The sequence below is a fragment of the Stigmatopora nigra genome, chromosome 10, assembly GCF_051989575.1.
Source record: "Stigmatopora nigra isolate UIUO_SnigA chromosome 10, RoL_Snig_1.1, whole genome shotgun sequence".
NCBI classification, from domain to species: Eukaryota; Metazoa; Chordata; class Actinopteri; order Syngnathiformes; family Syngnathidae; genus Stigmatopora; species Stigmatopora nigra.
The window spans coordinates 13666380-13684113 of NC_135517.1; the positions used below are offsets into that span (position 1 = coordinate 13666380).

Genomic DNA, 17734 nt, shown 5'->3' on the forward strand with positions numbered 1-17734 from the left:
CTCGGTGTCGCGAGTGGTTAGCACGTTGGCCTTACAGCTCTCGGGTCCGGGGTTCAAATCCAGGTCATGTCCCTCTGTGTGGAGTTTGCAAGTTCTCCCCAGGCCTGTGTGGGTTTCCTCTGGGTACTCTCCCACATTCCAAAAACATGCATGGTAGGCTGACTGGACACTGTAAATTGTCCCCAGGTATGGGTGTGAGTGTGCATGGTTGTCCGTCTCCTTGTGCCCTGCGATTGGCTGGCCATCGATTCAGGGTGTCCCCTGCCTCTGGCCCAGAGTCAGCTGGGATAGGCTCCAGCACCCCCGCAATCCTAATGAGGATATAGCAGTTCAAGAATTGAGAAGAGATCTCAGACTCTCTAGAAAACTATACTACTACTAGTATCGCTGTAGGCAGTACATGATCAATTTCCACTCGGTGGGTGTGTTATTGTGGGTGAGAATGGTTGTTACCATTGCGCCCCACTTCCAGGCTTGACTCCTAAGAGTAGTCGCGGTGAAAGAGTTCAATATTTTTCCTCATCATAAAATGTCTTTTGGGCAATTCTTTGTCTGGGTGCTCAACAGTTTTTCTAGTGGCACAAAGTCTGAGACACTTATTTATTTGTGTGCTTAATGGTAAAGCTTTCAATCTCATTATATTTGTATCTCATCTCATCTTCTCAACCGCTTTTTCCTCATTAGGGTCACAGGGGTGCTGGAGCCTATCCCAGCTCACTCTAGGCAAGATGCGAGGGACACCCTCAATCGGTGGCCAGCCAATCACAGTATAATGACAATAAAATCATTCGATTCAATTCAATTCAATATACATAGCTCCTACAATCATTGGTATATATCACACATTGCTCACATAGAGTTTTAGAAAACTGAAAACAGCTCGGAAGTTGGAAAGGTTTTTCAAGGTTATTCAAAGGTTAATTGTTCCACCTCAGTTTTGCATATAGTCTTTATTGTTTTAATATCTATTTTCTACGTTTCCATCATTTAATTGGAGAACTTCTTTCCTTTTAAATATTTCATTAGTAACGATGCCCACAAATTAGTACTGTCAGGGCCTACATTTACTTATTCAGTTAGTGGCTCTTAAGTGAAAATGTAAGCATTAGGATGTGATGTAGTCTAACCTAGTAGTCACTACGCTGCCTTTGGGGGAAAAAACAATCTTAACAGTTATTACTGTAATGGCTTCAAAGTGCATACAGAACTGCATTGCTAATTAAGCAGCCAGGTCACATTCTTCCTATTTTCACCGGTCGTTAGCACGTCGGCCTCACAGTTCTAGGTTCCTGGGTTCGAATTCAGGTCACGTCCACCTGTGTGGAGTTTGCATGTTCTCCTCGGGCCTACGTGAGTTTCCTCCAGGTACTTCTGTTTCGTTACACTTTACAAAAACATGCATGGTAGGCTGACTGGACACTCTAAATTGCCCCTAGGTATGAATATGAGTGTGCATGGTTGTCCGTCTCCTTGTGCTCTGCGACGGCTGGCCACCGATTCAGGGTCTCCCCTGCCTCTGGCCCGGAGACAGCTGGTATTTGCTCCAGCATCATCCACGAACCTCATGAGGGTAAAGCGGATCAGAAGATTAGATGAGATGAGGTTAACTTGATCAAAAATGTGTTATTTGTTTCTTATTTTTAAAATTTGACTGCAGTCATGTTTGGAAGTGAGTTCTATTGACGAAAATGCCATTCAACTTTGCTGCAAGCATGAAAGAAAGCTTTAATTTTTTAAATTACTATTTGGCAGAGATTGATACACATTCTTTTTGGAATAATCACAAAAACCAACATAACAACATTGGTTATGAGCACAACTGAGACTGCTTAAGACCTCCATCCATGTATTGGGTTTCTGCAGAACCAAAACAACCCAAGTTATTCAGTTAATATAACACCACTTCTTAAAACCAAGGAACTCCATTAACATTTAAGACAACTATTTTTGAGACTGATAATCCTCATCGAGGTCATGTGCAATTTAGAGCTAATTCAATTTTTTTTTTTTTTTTGCCCAGGAGTGTTCATACTCTAGACACCTGTGGGGACTGTGCAATTGTCACTTATAATCTTGAATGCAACATTTTGGAATGTGGAAGGAGTATACCTGGCAAAAACCCACACAAGCACAAGCCCCCATTAACCCATTTTACGATTGGATTGGATAACTTTATTCATCCCGAATTTGGGAAATTACATTGTGGCAGTAGCAAGAGGGTGATTAGACAGAACAGCAAAGCAAAAGCACAAAGTACAAAGCAAATCAAAGTAAATGGAATCATCAAATCATTAAGACATAAAAGCAGCAAAAACACAGAACGAGCAAGAGTGGACGGAGCTATCGCGGCCGCCGACAGCCGCTAAAACAGTGCCATTTTGGTTGCGGTCGCTAAATCGGACTCAAAAAGACGTTGTTAAGTTGGACAAAAACTGGAACCACACAGTCGCTCTTCCAAGCTTATGTGCACAGTTCCTCAGTAGTTTGAAGCTGAAGAAAACAGCAGCAGGGCAGAACTCCTTGACTCCGTTGCTGGTAAGCGCCGACAGCTCTTCCATCCCACCCCACGATGGAACGGTTGGTCAGAAGCGTTGCCTCTTCTCCTAGCACTTTTGTCCAGCTCCAAAACTCCGAGGTGTTGCTCCTTCTGCTGCGTATTGTAACAGCTAGTCCCATGTGTGTGACAGCGTAGCATACCTGTCAACCTCTGCCGATAACTGCCCTTATAAATGATTATGATTCCCCGTACAAACTCCCCAAAAAACGTACAAACACAGTACGACGCATGTTTACTCGCGGTAACTCGTTTCTTACTATGTGCTCCTCCATGCTTGCTTCCACGATATTTACTCTATGTATATCTACGCATACATACGCATGTCATCCTTTATCGATATTGCCGTACGCACCGCTAAAAAATACATACGATTGACGATTATTTTTGCTGGTATACCGTGACAATAGTAACGATTGATGACAGTAGCGTCGTTGGCTACCAGCCTACGAGACTATCAGGATTTTAGCCAAAACGGTCTTGTTGAGATCGGTTTTCATATATATTGGCGATTTTCTTTTAACCAAACATTTTCCCTGTACAAAAGTTGGTGTACGGCGTACATGATTTGAAATGGTAGAAAAAGGAAAAAATACGTTGACAGGTTGGCATAGGCATGGCTGGCGGGCCCAAAAAAGAAGTATCCGAAAGAAGCCAGGCTAACAGAACAAGGAAAGTTGTAAAAACATTAAAGTAAAAAGTATAAAGTACAAAATAAAGTCAAAAGGAATTTATTAAGAAATATTGAAATGTAATTTAAAAAAAAACATAGAAGGGCTGTAAAACATGAAAAACATAAGAGTGTACAGAGTTACTGCCACTGGCTCCCGCTTGAACGGCGCCATCTTGGTCTGATGAGTGGTAACTTTTATTTGAGAGCATTTGCATGTAAATGCAGTCTATTCTTACTGTAATAAATATTCACAACCTCACCATTGAATAAAAAATCCTCAGTAATCGTGAGAGACCCGGGCAGTGCTTTGTAAAAACAACAACCCCAATAACCCTGATATGATTCTGGCAGTGTTTGGATGATAGGTATTATTTATTGGGATTTAGTCCAGACACAAGCTCCATGCTATGGATCTGTTTTCTATGCGACAAAGATTTCATGTATCCTGTCAATCCTACCCTGGATTTATCTATAATAATAAAACTGAATATGCTCATCATTTGAGCCGTTTGTTGTTCTCTGCCGACACCATTGTGTAAATGTTTGACCTCTGTGTGATAAAAGGTTGGGAGTTAATCAGTTTTCTTGTGATTTCCCTGCAATGTCAGTGTTTTGATATACTGCTCTAAACTGGCCTTAAAATATTTGTTACATATTTCTAAAGAAATGACAAGCAATCAAAAGTATATATATATATATATATATATATATATATATATATATATATATATATATATATATATATATATATATATATATATATATATATATATATATATATATATATATATATATATATATATATATATATATATATATATATATATATATATATATATATATATATATATATATATATATATATATATATATATATATATATATATATATATATATATATATATATATATATATATATATATATATATATATATATATATATATATATATATATATATATATATATATATATATATATATATATATATATATATATATATATATATATATATATATATATATATATATATATATATCCATATAAAAATACATATAAATGTATATAAACTTAAAAGGTGGCAAGGTAATGGTGTGGTAAGCAAGTCCCCTCACAGGTAGTTTAAATTTGATGGTAGCATTTACGTATCTTCATCCGTCCTTTCAGTGCACAATAGAAGATTTGAAAGACACGGCAGCCTCATATATTTCATCAATCAGGATGTGATGACTTTTTGTCTACTATTTTTTGGCCTAATGTGGTAATGTAATGAAATTAAGAGTAAAGTCAAAATAAGTTTCTCTTAAGTTTTTTTTTTTTTTTTTTTTTGCTCAAGGGATCTTTGTGTTCTGGAAAAAAAAGTATAGACATGGAAGGCAGCTGATGAAACATAACAACCCACGACAGTCATTCCGTTGCCACCCTTGCTGGTGCAACTAGACACACCACGTCGCGCCCCTTGGAAAAGGGGAGACATGCTCTAATGAGCGCTGGAAGAGTGTAAAGGAAGCTAGTGCTGCTTTGCCTGTTTTCACTGTGATCGTCATTGTGTATTGATGTTTACTGGTGCCTCGGTCAGGATGGGATGATTTTCACATTATTGAATGGTGGTACTTTTGGCAGTGCGAGCAATATGTGCCTTCAATTTACATGGAGAACACCACAAAAACAACTTAAAGTAAACAGTATTTACAGAATGTCTGGAATTTTATTGGCATGTTCAATTTTCTTTTGCATTCATAGTGAATGATGTCACTGTCTCCCAATAAACCAATTGAAGTTCCACCCCAGTGAAGGAGTAAGCCATAAAAATGTCTCACTTCCCTTTAGTACGGTATAAACACTCCCTTAAATTCACTTCATGTCTTAAAAAAGGACATCAAGAGAGCAGACATTCTTGACTGATTCTTCGACGATTGGCTTTCTTTCTTTTTTAAAGACAGTTTGAACTCAAATCAATCTTTTTAAGCATCAAAGATGTTTGATTTCTCTTTCTTAAACTCGAGTGTTTCATATTCCAACAGGTGCTGGGGAATCTGGAAAAAGCACCATCGTAAAGCAGATGAAGTAAGTATGTTGAGGGGTTTATTTTTTCGTCTTTGAATAACCCAATTGATTTCTCAGTTTTAAAGTGAATATGAATTCCCATATCGTCAAACCATCAATGGTTGGTCTGCATGAGCAAGGGTATTAAATTGTTTTTTAAAAAAGAAAGAATGTTAACATTTGTTTTACATCACAATTGTTTTTAAACATTTTTTTGGATTAAACATGCAATTACATGACTAAACTGTATGTGTGGTAAAATGTATTTAGTCCAGAGTGAATAGAAATTAAACATCATTTTCATTGGAGACAACACAGTGCATTTTTCTAATAATTTTTACCATGTCCAAAGCACTTTACATCGATCCACCTGCATATTCACACACTAATGGCGCTGCTGCCATGCAAGGCCCTGCCAAACTACCAGTTGCGGCCTGCAAGGGCCTTCTCTGCTGGCCTAGAAATAGGGAAATCATAGACTCATGTTAAGTAATAGAAAATCATTCCAAATTTTCTGTCAACTTCCTTTCATTGCTTGCGCTACTTCCAGATTGTGTTTTTTATTTCATTCATTTATCCTCCTCCCCGTCCATCCTCGAAAAGGTTGCAGGGGTTGCTGGACCCCATCCCAACTGTCTTCAGGTGAAAGGTAGACTACACCCTAGACTGGTCGCCAGTTAGTCATAGGGCACACAGGCACCACTCACACTGCCACCAAGTGGGAATTGAATCCAGACTGCCCACACCAAAGTCAGGCAGAAGAAACACTGCACCACCAGGTGGCTTGTGTTTACATATTTAAGCATTTAGCCAATCACATTTCAGTCATTATTTGTGGCCAGGATCAGAAATCTGCTCAGAGGTCTTCATAATCAGTTCTGCGTGCTACATCCCATAGAATATGAGTCAGTCAGACAGTTGCTTTAACCAATCAGAGTTTGAATTGGAGACACCAAGTCCTTCAAAAGGGCCTCAGAAACGTCAGTGTTTTTCCACCCTATGATTTGATAGTAAGAGAGTGTACTACTTTGCAGTGCTAGCAAACTGCATCTGTAGCAAATATATTGTTGTATTGATTTAATGACCTTTTTTGTCAAGCCTCAATGGCTGAAAGGAGAGAAGACATGGATTTGCTCGCAGGTTTACTGTAAAAGCCATTTTCAAGATGGACTTTTGAAGAGAAACTAAAGGTCAGGCAACTCTGAAGCTCAGGCCTATCACAACCGAGAAAAGGATTTGTCCGCCACTTTCAGTCCATTAATTATGAGCGCTACCCCTGGCTCAGAGGCTCCGAGGAACACAACAAATTGTAATGATGGGGAGTGCTTATTTGCCACTAATTGACATTGTGTTTGGAGAAATACTCATCTTATCTTGCGGAAGCCAGTGGCATTAGCTCTGTCCACTCTTATTTGTTTTTCGTGTTTTACAGCCCTATCTTTTTTTTAAATTACATTTTAATATTTCTTAATACATTCCTTTTTACTTTACTTTATACTTTTTACTTTAATGTTTTTGCAACTTTCTTTGTTCTGTTAGCCTGGCTTATTTCTGCTACTTCTTTTTTGGAACCATTCAGCCATGCCTACGCTGTCATACACATGGGACTAGCTGTTACAATACGCAGCAGAAGGAGCAACACCTCCATACCGCTGGAAATTCAGAGCTGGACAAAAGTGCCTGGAGAAGAAGCAACGCTTCAGACCAACCATTCCATCACATTGCTAGAGACTTACAAGCAACAATGCTCTCTAAAAGTTTTGGGGAAATCAGAGTGGATCTACAACTAAGCGAGCAAGTGCACCAGGACACTACGATCCATTAACAAAAGATGAAGACAAACAGGGAAATCTCAATAAGACTGATAGATTGTCATTGTTATTGGCAAGCAGGATCTTTGGGGAAATTACAAACGGCAGCTGTGGCTTCGATGGCAAAGGTAAAAGAGTTGATGTTAAAAAATAACGCTTAATGCGGCTAGCTGATGTTGCAATGCAATATGGCCATAAGTCATCTGCCATATCTATGATATTATAGCGTAAACAAAATGGAGAAACTGTTACTCCTTGGGAAAGTGTGTGTGGGGGGGGGGGTGTTTGGGGGGATGGTAGCAGGAAAGACAGTTGATTATTTTTGAAAAAGCAGCGACAAGTGGGAACGCAAACCCGAACAGGTTAGAACAGGGTTGGGCAAACTTTTCGGCCTGGGGGCCACATTGAGCACAAGATATGATACATATTAAAACTGCATCCGTTAACAGTACATATGAAACATAAACAGGAAAAAAAAGAACTAAAGTATTAGCATACTCATCACTCATCTGGGATTAATGGGGTGCTTTCTTGGTTTTCATCAGAATAAAGGTCTGTTCACACATATGTAGAGCCAATTAGCACCAGAATCCTCTGTGCCATCTTCTGGATGTTTGGGAATTTGGCTGCACTTCATGAAGCATAAAACTCAGGGGCTTTCAGGGAGTTGAACTTGTCAGAGATTGGAGATCAATCAGTTCCAACTGCAAATCCTGTAGAACCGTTTTCCGGGTCTTTCCGATCAAGCCTAGAATGAAAAAGATACAACCTACCATTTAATTGGTGCGAGCCAACCATTGGGCAAACAGGCAGACAACCATTCACACTCAATTCAAACCTATGGAAAAAATTTAGCTCATCTAAATGGTTTAAAATTTCAGCTTTGCCAGAAATCACAACAGGCATGTTTTGTATTTGGTGACAATAATATTTATTGGCCTTCAGTTTTTTTTCATGCCAATATCATAAACACTCATGACATCTTCACTATGTAACAGTTCAATAATTGCTGTAGCCACAACAAAAATCAGTGAGTTCCATTGGACAGTGCTGCCTTTAAGCTTTTACTACACCGAGTGTCTCAACAGCAGGGCAATGTTGACCCTGTGCACCAATTCGAACGGACACAGGTTCTCAAATGGCTCAATTATTCACATTCCTTAAGGCTAACCAGGCACAGGATCTATTTTTATGCGGTGGAGCAAGAACAATCTCTCACCTTTTTTGAAGCACAATTTTTTTTATCACAAACACAGGCGCATACATCTGTGTCATCCTACCAGAAACAAACTTTAATTGGTTGTTACACTAACAAGGACAAATCCTGGGCACGTTGCTAACAAAAACGATCCTTTTCTGAAATTAGGCTCTGTCTGCTAAATGACTGTAGTTGTCAAGCAGTAAGCACTTTTCACTTGAGAGTTGATATAATTACGCCTTTTTGTTCTCCCTCTGGAGTCTGATTCATTAGTCTCGAGGATCCTTCACCAGCATTAGACAGTTTAATTCCTTGTTCAGGTGCACACTAACGGCAATCATAAAATTGGGCTTTAGACGTTGGATCAATGTGTGATTACTCATAATACAATGCAACACAATAACTTACATACATTTCTTTACTCAGTATTTAAATTATGGAGGTACTTTTTTACATTACTTGAATATAAATAATATAAAGCATGATTTAAAGAAGCATTTTTTGTTGTTCTATCGTGCAATACGTTTTGAACAAGGCTGCTGTTTGTGCATTAGTTGTTGTTTGTTTATTGTTATTTAAGCATGTAAAAGAAAGAAAACGCCTTCTGTGCCTGTGTTTAGAAAAGCCAAATTAGTAAAACTTGCCCTGCCCTGTCAGGATTCCTCTTATTGGCTTTCTTTGACATATTGCCATATGTTAGCCAATCACTAACATCTTCTGAGACGTGCTGTGTTCACAGAATTGAGAGTCATGTGGACTGATGTGTGGTGGCCCGGTGGGGCGAGTGGTAGGTGCATCGGCCTCGCAACTCTGGTGTCCTGGGTTCAATTCCAGGTCACATCCAACTGTGTGGAGATTGAATGTACTTCTCGGGCCTACGTGGGTTTCCTCCGGGTCCTCCGGTTTTGTCCCACATTCCAAAAACATGCATGGTAGGCTGATTGAACACTCTAAATTGCCCCAAGGTATGGGTGTGAAAGTTCATGGTTGTCCGTATCGTGCCCTGCGATCGGCTGGCCACCGATTCAGGGTGTTGTCCCCTGCCCCTGGCCCGAAGTCAGCTGGGATAGACTCTCGAACCCCCCCCCCCCCCCCCCCCCCCCCCCGGGGGACACCTAATGAGGATAAAGTGTTTCAGAAAATGAGATGAGGTTGACTGATGTCTTGAACCTGTACCTGCAGAGGATATGTTGAGCGCTGCTGAGGTTCACTCAGTCGTGCTTGCTCTCAAAGTGTCTGATGTGCAGATAAAGTACACGACAGGGAGACTTCATTTAGATTGTTTAGTGGGTAGATGTCGTGTGGTCAGTGTTTTCCTGCATCTCATAATCACTCATTTGACTGCTAATGTTGTTAATTTTGTTTTGTTCTGGAACAACTTATTCCCCCGCGTCCTCCGGTCCATGTTTAGGGTGGTACTACATAGTATCCTGTAGCAAAGTGACAACTTGTTACCCTTTAAATAGGCCAAATGACTAATGAGAGGTTTTAAAACTCATGTGGTCCTAACAAAATGGGACACTGCAGTTGAATATGTCCCTATGGTGATTGTCCCCCAACACACACTTTTTCCTTTTCTCCCCGACATCTTGCATGGACTGGCCCTACTTGTCCTACATGTACAAAGAATTTTGCAATGCTCAACAATTTCACTTCAAGATGTTTCTCCGTTTTTGAACATGCTAAATACCATAGAGATGAAATAGGGGAAACGGTCAACAATCTTGTTCATTTTCTGAAGGACATTTTTTGAACACTCATTAATCCAGTTCACCAATATTTATTCATTAATTTTCTGTATACTTCTTATCCTCACAATGGTCCCAAGGAGTTTAACAATATTTGTTTAGTTGTACTGATTTGACTACTTGAATTTATTTATTTCCCTGCAATATTTGTTTGGACTTATTACAACTTCCGCCTCACAGTTCTTAGATTTTGGTTCCAATCCACGGTGGGTTTAGTGTTTTATCCGGTTTCCTCATAATCCCAGAAACATGCATATTCTCCACCTGGTGTCCATAGTTGTCTGGGATAGGCTCCAAGACCACCCTTGACAATTGTGAGGATAAGCAGTATGAATAACATGAAAACTTACTTTACATATGTTTTGAATATGTTTTATGAGGATGTTTTTGATCTAAATTACTCTAAATCAGAGGTACCCAACTCTGGTCCTAGAGGACCCCTATCCAGTCTGTTTTCCAGGTATGCCACCACCAACACACCTGAATCAAATAATCATTATCATTATCAAGCTTCTGGACAGCTTGCTGATGAGTTGCTTAAAATAAAGAAGTGTTTCATAACTCTCTTTGAGCTGAGGCTCACTATTTGCAATGAAATAACTTCAAGGCCCATCACCATCTGAAAATCTTACAATTTTGAAACTCTGTACGATATAATACAAATTTAAAGAAATTCTCATCAAAATTGTCCCAACAGGAATTCAAATACATTATTTATTTTGTTGTTGACATGATTGTGTTAAAAGCTGAGCTATGGTCAATGAAAAGCATCCTCATGTTGTTCCCTTGGTGCTCCAGGTGGCTCAGTGCTGTGTGTAGCGCTACAGCAATGGTGGTGGACCTATTTGCTCTATAAGCAAACTGGTGAGGGTCAACTGAGGGAGGGATTGTACCCCTGATGTGGCGGGCGACCAACTTTTCAAAGCACTTCATGATCACAGGCATAAGTTCAACAGGCCTATAATCATTCAGGCGGTCAAAATGGTTGGCCTTTTAGGGACAGGAATAATGCTAGGAGATTTCAGGCAGGATGGGATGACTGATTGTTGCAGGGAACAATTGAAAATCTTTGTGAAAACACCAGTCAGCTGGTCAGCACAGGCTTTGAGCACCTTCCCAGGTACTCTGTCAGGGCCAGCAGCCCTCCTGGTGTTCACAGTCCGCAGTACCTGTCTCACTTCATGTTGCTGAAGCTTTATAGTACAGCTGCATGATGGTAGTGAATGTGTTCGGACTTGAGATTTGAGATTTTGTGAAAATGTTTTGAATCGAAGTGAGTTTGCTTGTTTCACTGTTTATACAAAGCAACTGTCCCTAGCTGAAACAGCTTCAAACTGCATGACCCTCCTTAGGATAAGCAGTTTTGAAAATTAATTCATTTTGTGTTAAAGTAAAAATAAGTTGGTAGTAAATGTTGAGTTTGTGTTTAAATTTGATTTATTTACTAAGGGCCGGCAAATATTGATGAACATTTCTATATGTATGTAAGATTGTAGCCGACGGCTAATTTTTATCTTTAGTCCTTTGTAGTCCCCAGTGTAGGTTAAAGATAAACAATGACACATCGGGGACACACTCAGACATACACACACACAACCACAAAATTTTATAGTGGAGGGTGAGCTTTGTGTTGGAAAATTTTGTAAACTCAGGTGGCATCTACACTTTTAACAGCAGTATCCCAGTTCAGGTTTGTATATTTTTAATATCTGACAATGGTGGTGCATTTTTGCCTTTCTTTCCAATACTTTCAGAGCTTGCTTATAAAGGGTTTCAAATTGTTTTAGTGTTGTTTTGCAGGCCGATGACCAACTTGTTAGGCAGTAAGTCATGTGTGATATGATCATTGAGTCAAAATATAGTTCGGCTGACTCAGGCGTTAGATTGTTTCAAATGAACCTAAAATTGGACAGATACTCCTCTCATTTCATTTTCTGAACTACTTTATTAGGGATGGCGGGAGAGCTGGAGCCTATCCCAGCTGATTCCAGGCCAGAAGCAGGGGTCACCCTGAATTGGTGGCCAGCCAATCGCAGGGAACTAGGAGACCATCAAGCATTCACGCCCACACTCATATCTAGGGGAAATTTTGAGAATCCAATCAGCCTACCATGCATGTCTTTGGAATGTGGGAGGAAACATGCAAACTACCCAAAGGTGGCCCTACCTGTATTTGAACCCAGATCTCCCACTGTGAGGCCAACGTTCCAACCACTCATCCGCTGGGCCACCCATTGGACAGATTGAATTACATTTTATTCAGGGTTTTTAATCTGTTCTTTAAAGACAAGCTGAGAGGCAAGAATGATTCCTAGGTATTTACATTCTTGGACAAAAACGTTGGGGTCACTCTTATTTGTCGTACTTTTTGAGAAGTACATACAGACACTCTTAGATATGTTTAAGTATGGTAGTTGGAATTTTTCTCATGCTCGTCATTGCATCTGTGAGGCCCTGTGTAGCATGTTTTATTCTCTCGCATGGACATATAGAACAGCATACATATGGCAGGTAACAACATGAATGACAACAGCTTGGCATATTCATTTATGTAAAGACTGAAGAGCAGTGGACCCCGCACTGACCTCTGCGGTACCCCAAGACTTATTCCATAAAGTAGATTTTGTGTTTTGTGTGTATCCTGACGCACTGTGATCATACAAAGTATGATTCAATCCAATTTAGCATGCTTGGTGATTAAATGGAATTATACACGTGTAAGGCTAGTTGATGGCCTCTTAATTTATTATCGAACTATAATGTTTTTTTTTTTTTTACATCTCCTCAGGATTATCCATGAAGATGGCTATTCAGAAGATGAGTGTAAGCAGTACAGAGCTGTGGTTTACAGTAACACCATCCAATCCATCATGGCCATTGTTAAAGCCATGGTCAACCTCAAGATAGACTACAGCAATCCTGGCAGAGTGGTAAGATGCAGCTATGCATTTCACGCAAAATATAAAAATGCTGGTATTAAGTACAAATCTTGAGGTTTATTTTAGGAGTATTTTTCCTCCCCAAGCACTATTCCTACAGAAACTACATCAATGAACAATTTCCAGGGAAAAGGGAACATTTGCAAACAAGTAACATGTCTGTGCCTATTGAATGCTACTACATACTGTACATCACTTAAAAAAACATTCAATCCTTTAACGAAACCCTTATCCTCACCAAGGGTCACAGGTGGGGGCTGAAGCCGATCACCGCTGACAATGGACTTTTTGGTTCAACTGGAAATTTACCCCCCAAATATAAAGATCTCTTTTGATTGACGTCGCTTGATTTTGACATTCATAATGAATTCCACAATTAGTACAGTATTTATTATATAAAGCCATGTAAACAGTCCCTTATTGTGTCCATTTTGAATTTTGAATACTTCCTTCAGATTTTATCTTTGTTCTGCCCGGCAGGACGATGCCCAGCAGTTGTTTGCTTTGTCCGCGGCTGCTGAGGAACAGGGCATGCTTCCCGATGATTTAGCCAATGTGATCCGACGACTGTGGGCTGACAGCGGCATAAAGACCTGCTTTACGCGCTCAAGGGAATATCAGCTCAACGACTCAGCGGCATAGTGAGTAGAAATATCTATGCTGTGCGGACATGTTTCTCGAAGGGAAAATAATCCACCCAACCAATACCATTCAGTCAGTTTACATAAATTCTGCTCGAGTGCACAAGAGACACCACCACTATATATGTAAATGCAACTTTGCAAGAAGATGACCTTTTAAATGTGGCCCTTTATCCTCATTTGTACCATATTAAAAATTGGTAGAATTATACAGTGTTCCCTCGGTTATCGCGGTTAATGGGGACCGGGACCACCCGCGATAAGTGAATTTCCGCAAAGTAGGGATTCCCCTTCAAAAATGCTTAATTTGAATTTAATTCCCCCCCCAAAATTCTTTTTTTTTTACCCCCCCCTGTGTACAGTACACTATATAGAATACGGGTAGAGAGCATGAAATTCATGTTATAACAAAAAAACCTGTAAAATATGTTGTCTCAATGTGATATTTGTATTTAAAAAAAAATCCCAAAAAATCCGCGAAGCTCTGAGTCCGCGGTAGCTGAACCGCGAAGTAGCGAGGGAACACTGTATTTGCACCATTGTGCTTATTAACTAAATTATTTGCATCACATGCAGCTGCTGGATTTTCTGACTTTTTTATATATATATATAATGGCATCTCTTTCATATGATTTGTTTGCCCTGTAAAACCTTCTTTGACCTCCCTGAAGGGCAATAGAGATTGGCAAGATTTCATCTGTTCCCCAATAAGTTAACTTCCTTTGTGGGTTAGTTCTTTAATATTGCAAGCAGATGAACACAATCATTTTGCAAGAAGGATGGATGGATCATGGGTTCGTGTTAACTTAAACATTTTAACATTTATGGTAAAATCTCATATTCTTTCGCAATTACTTCCTCCTTTGACCCACTTTAAATTTCGTATATTTGAAAGCTCCGCATGATAAACAAAGTACTTGCCTACATGGTCTTTTTGCGTTTTGAGTAATCCTGCTCTCCCCGGGATTGTGATGGGTTTCTCCCCGTGCTCCGGTTTCCTCCCACATCCCAAAAACATGCATGCTCAGATGGTTGAACATACTAAATTGAACTTGAGCGTGAATGTTTAATATTGTCTATCTCCTTGTGGTTTGCGATTGGCTGGCCACCAGTCCAGGTTGGGTGGCATGGAAGATGAATGAATGAAAACGATCAAAGGAATGCTTGCTTCGATGTTGAAAAGTGACCTGGATGTTATAAAAAATGGTTGCCTGAACATTAGAATGTATCAGAAATTGTTAAAAAAACGCTGTCCTGTTTAAACAAAAAAGTACATGTGAAACATGTATTGCTTGGAAAGCACAGCAACAAGCTAATCACATGATCAGCCCCTCCTCTTTCATCCACCGCAGGAGAGTAATAGCCATCCACCCATTTCCTAGACTGCTTATCCTGTGTGGACAGCTGTAATATTGACACATCAAATTCAGATTTGGACTATGCCTTTAAGATAAAGCCATGTTTTCTGACCAACAATTTTTAAAATGCAATGCTGTGTAGTGTTGACAGGAGGTATCAGCAACACTAATGTCTCATAGCCTAGTAGATGTAGCTGGGTCCAAATCAATGATGCATGAGGTTTAGCTGCATTATGTTTTCAGGCAAGTCAATCTTTGGCGCATCCTTTTATTTCCCTCCCCAATATCATTTATTGCATAACGAGGGTTTCCTTCATTAAGAGCTTCTGGCCTTTATAAACACAATGTAACACTGTCCTTTTCCGTGAACAGAGATACTGCAGCTTTGGGAGCCTTTCATGGTGTGCTAGCTGACTGAACATTTGCTCCTTAGTTAAGCAAGTGGCATGTCTTTAGAGAATTTATCATATTTAGTTTTGCTTCATCCATTATCTCATTCTTTGCTCTGCATCTGTATTCATTTGACGTGCAATACACACATCTCATTTTCTGAAAAGCTTCATCCTCGCTAGGGTGTGTGTGTGAGGAGGGGGGGTGCTGGAGCCTATCCCAGCTGACTTCGGGCCAGAGGCGAGGGACACTCTGAATTGGTGGCCAGCCAATCGGAGGGCACAAGGAGACAAATCAACCATTCACACTCACACCCATACCTATTTGCTGAGATAGGCTCCAGCCCACCTGTGACCTTTGTGATGAAAAGCGGTTTGGAAAATGAATGAATGGATTGAAGAATTCTATTTGGAAAAAAAACATGTCATGACCATTATAAAATATTAATGAAATAATCAATACATATATTTTTAAATATTACAGTGCACATAGAGCAGACATGGGCAAACTACGGCCCGCGGGCCACATCCGGCCCGCCGACGTTGCCCATTTATTTTTTTTACCCAAGATGGCGCCGTCACGTAGAAGCCAGTGGGAGTAGTTGTGTCCACTCTTATTTGTCTTTCGTGTTTTACAGCCCCTCTATCTTTTTTGAAATTACATTTTAATATTTCTTAATATATTCCTTTTTACTTTACTTTGTACTTGAATGATGAGTGGTGAGTATGTTCATACTTTAGTCCTTTTTTTCTGTTTCTGTTTCATATGTACTGTCAACGGATGCAGTTTTTTATATGTATCGTATCTTATGCTGACCCGGCCCATCTGTCAAATTTTTAAAGTCAATGTGGCCCCCGGGCCGAAAATTTTGCCCACCCCTGACCTAGAGCATTTGAATGTAATATTTGTTATAAAATATATGTTGTTTTATTTATATCATTTCATTTGTTTTTATATTTCAGTGCCTTTAACACATTTTTTTATGTGATCAATTTCTTTTGAGATATTTGACTCGACTTGAGTGTCTTGGAGTCTAAATTATTTCCTTTCTCGCTCTTTTTGCAGTTACCTGAACGACCTGGAGAGGATAGCCAAATCAGATTATATCCCCACGCAGCAAGATGTGCTACGAACTCGTGTCAAGACCACTGGCATCGTGGAAACTCACTTCACGTTTAAAGAGCTGCATTTCAAGTAAGGTTGCACTATTGCTGATCTTGCTGCTGTAAAAACAGACATCCACTCCCGCCCACTCCCACTGAAACCACATATCGATGCGCACCTGCTCTAAACAAAGCTACGACAGAGGCCATTAGTCTCATTATACAGAAAATGTTCCAACAACCTGAATACAACCTTGAAATGGGCAACTCAGACAAATGATAACAATAATAAAAAGCTTAATTATTATGATGACACAGTAAATAAATTATTTCCTCAGCCCGCACTCCATTTGGCTATCAATAAAAATGGTTTGCAACACAATATGACTGGATATAGCTGAGCACTTGTGTGGGTTGCTAATGGAATGACATGGCTGCTTACAGAGGATGGATGGACACCGGAGCTTTATATATTCAAACATGATAAAGGGGCTTGTGCTTACACTTACAATTTTAAGTGCATATAGATGAGAGTAATGTAACCCTAAATTGCAAGGCAAATGCTTTTTTTATCATGCAAATTATAATGGGTACCCACAAGGTTTGTGAGTATAAAATCAATTTAAAAATCACAAATTTCCCAAATGTTTAAAACAATATTCAAAAACAGAAAAATGTTCAATCATAAAGTTTGATGTCAATGAATTATATAAAAAATCTATTATATTATACCCTTTCTTCTACTACTACTTTTATTAATAATAATAATGACAATACAGTGAAAAATGCAACAATTAATCAACACTTAATAATTGATCAAATAAGACGTAATTTTTAATTGATTGTTTGAAACGACCTTAATACTGTGTAGATATTTTGAATTTCAGCAGATTTGATCACTTTTTCTGTTAACCCATAATAAAGTCATCAGAGAACCAAACTTGAAGTCTAAGAATATATTGGCATTTTAGATACATCGACTGCATATTCAGTAAATCAGATATTCAGAAATTTCTTGGCACATCTAGAAGCAGTTATTGGAATATGTACAAGAATTAAAAGTCATACAACATTTCTTATCATCTTTTAAACCACTTGTTTTATAAAAGCAATATCAATCCAAAAATGTGTATCATGCTTCTTCGAGGCTTGCTGTAATACTCAATGACATTGTTTTCTGCCTGCACCAGTTGAAACAGGAAGCTCATAAAATGTTAATATAAAGTGAGGAATTTAATCTCACTCAAACTTTTTTCTCACTTGGTCTGGTTTGCC

General features: G+C 39.2%; 1 protein-coding gene across 2 annotated transcripts in view; it reads left to right on the top strand.

Annotated features, from left to right (window-relative positions):
• LOC144202922 (guanine nucleotide-binding protein G(i) subunit alpha-2) overlaps positions 1-17734 on the top strand; it is a 33557-nt gene that overhangs the window by 11319 nt on the left and 4504 nt on the right. Inside the window, exons 2-5 of one of the 2 annotated variants that reach the window (XM_077726044.1) lie at positions 5250-5292; positions 12817-12958; positions 13448-13608; positions 16422-16550. In XM_077726044.1, the coding sequence (XP_077582170.1) occupies positions 5250-5292; positions 12817-12958; positions 13448-13608; positions 16422-16550 (475 nt within the window). The remainder of the gene's footprint in view (positions 1-5249; positions 5293-12816; positions 12959-13447; positions 13609-16421; positions 16551-17734) is intronic. The other variant, XM_077726045.1, reaches the window with a different exon arrangement.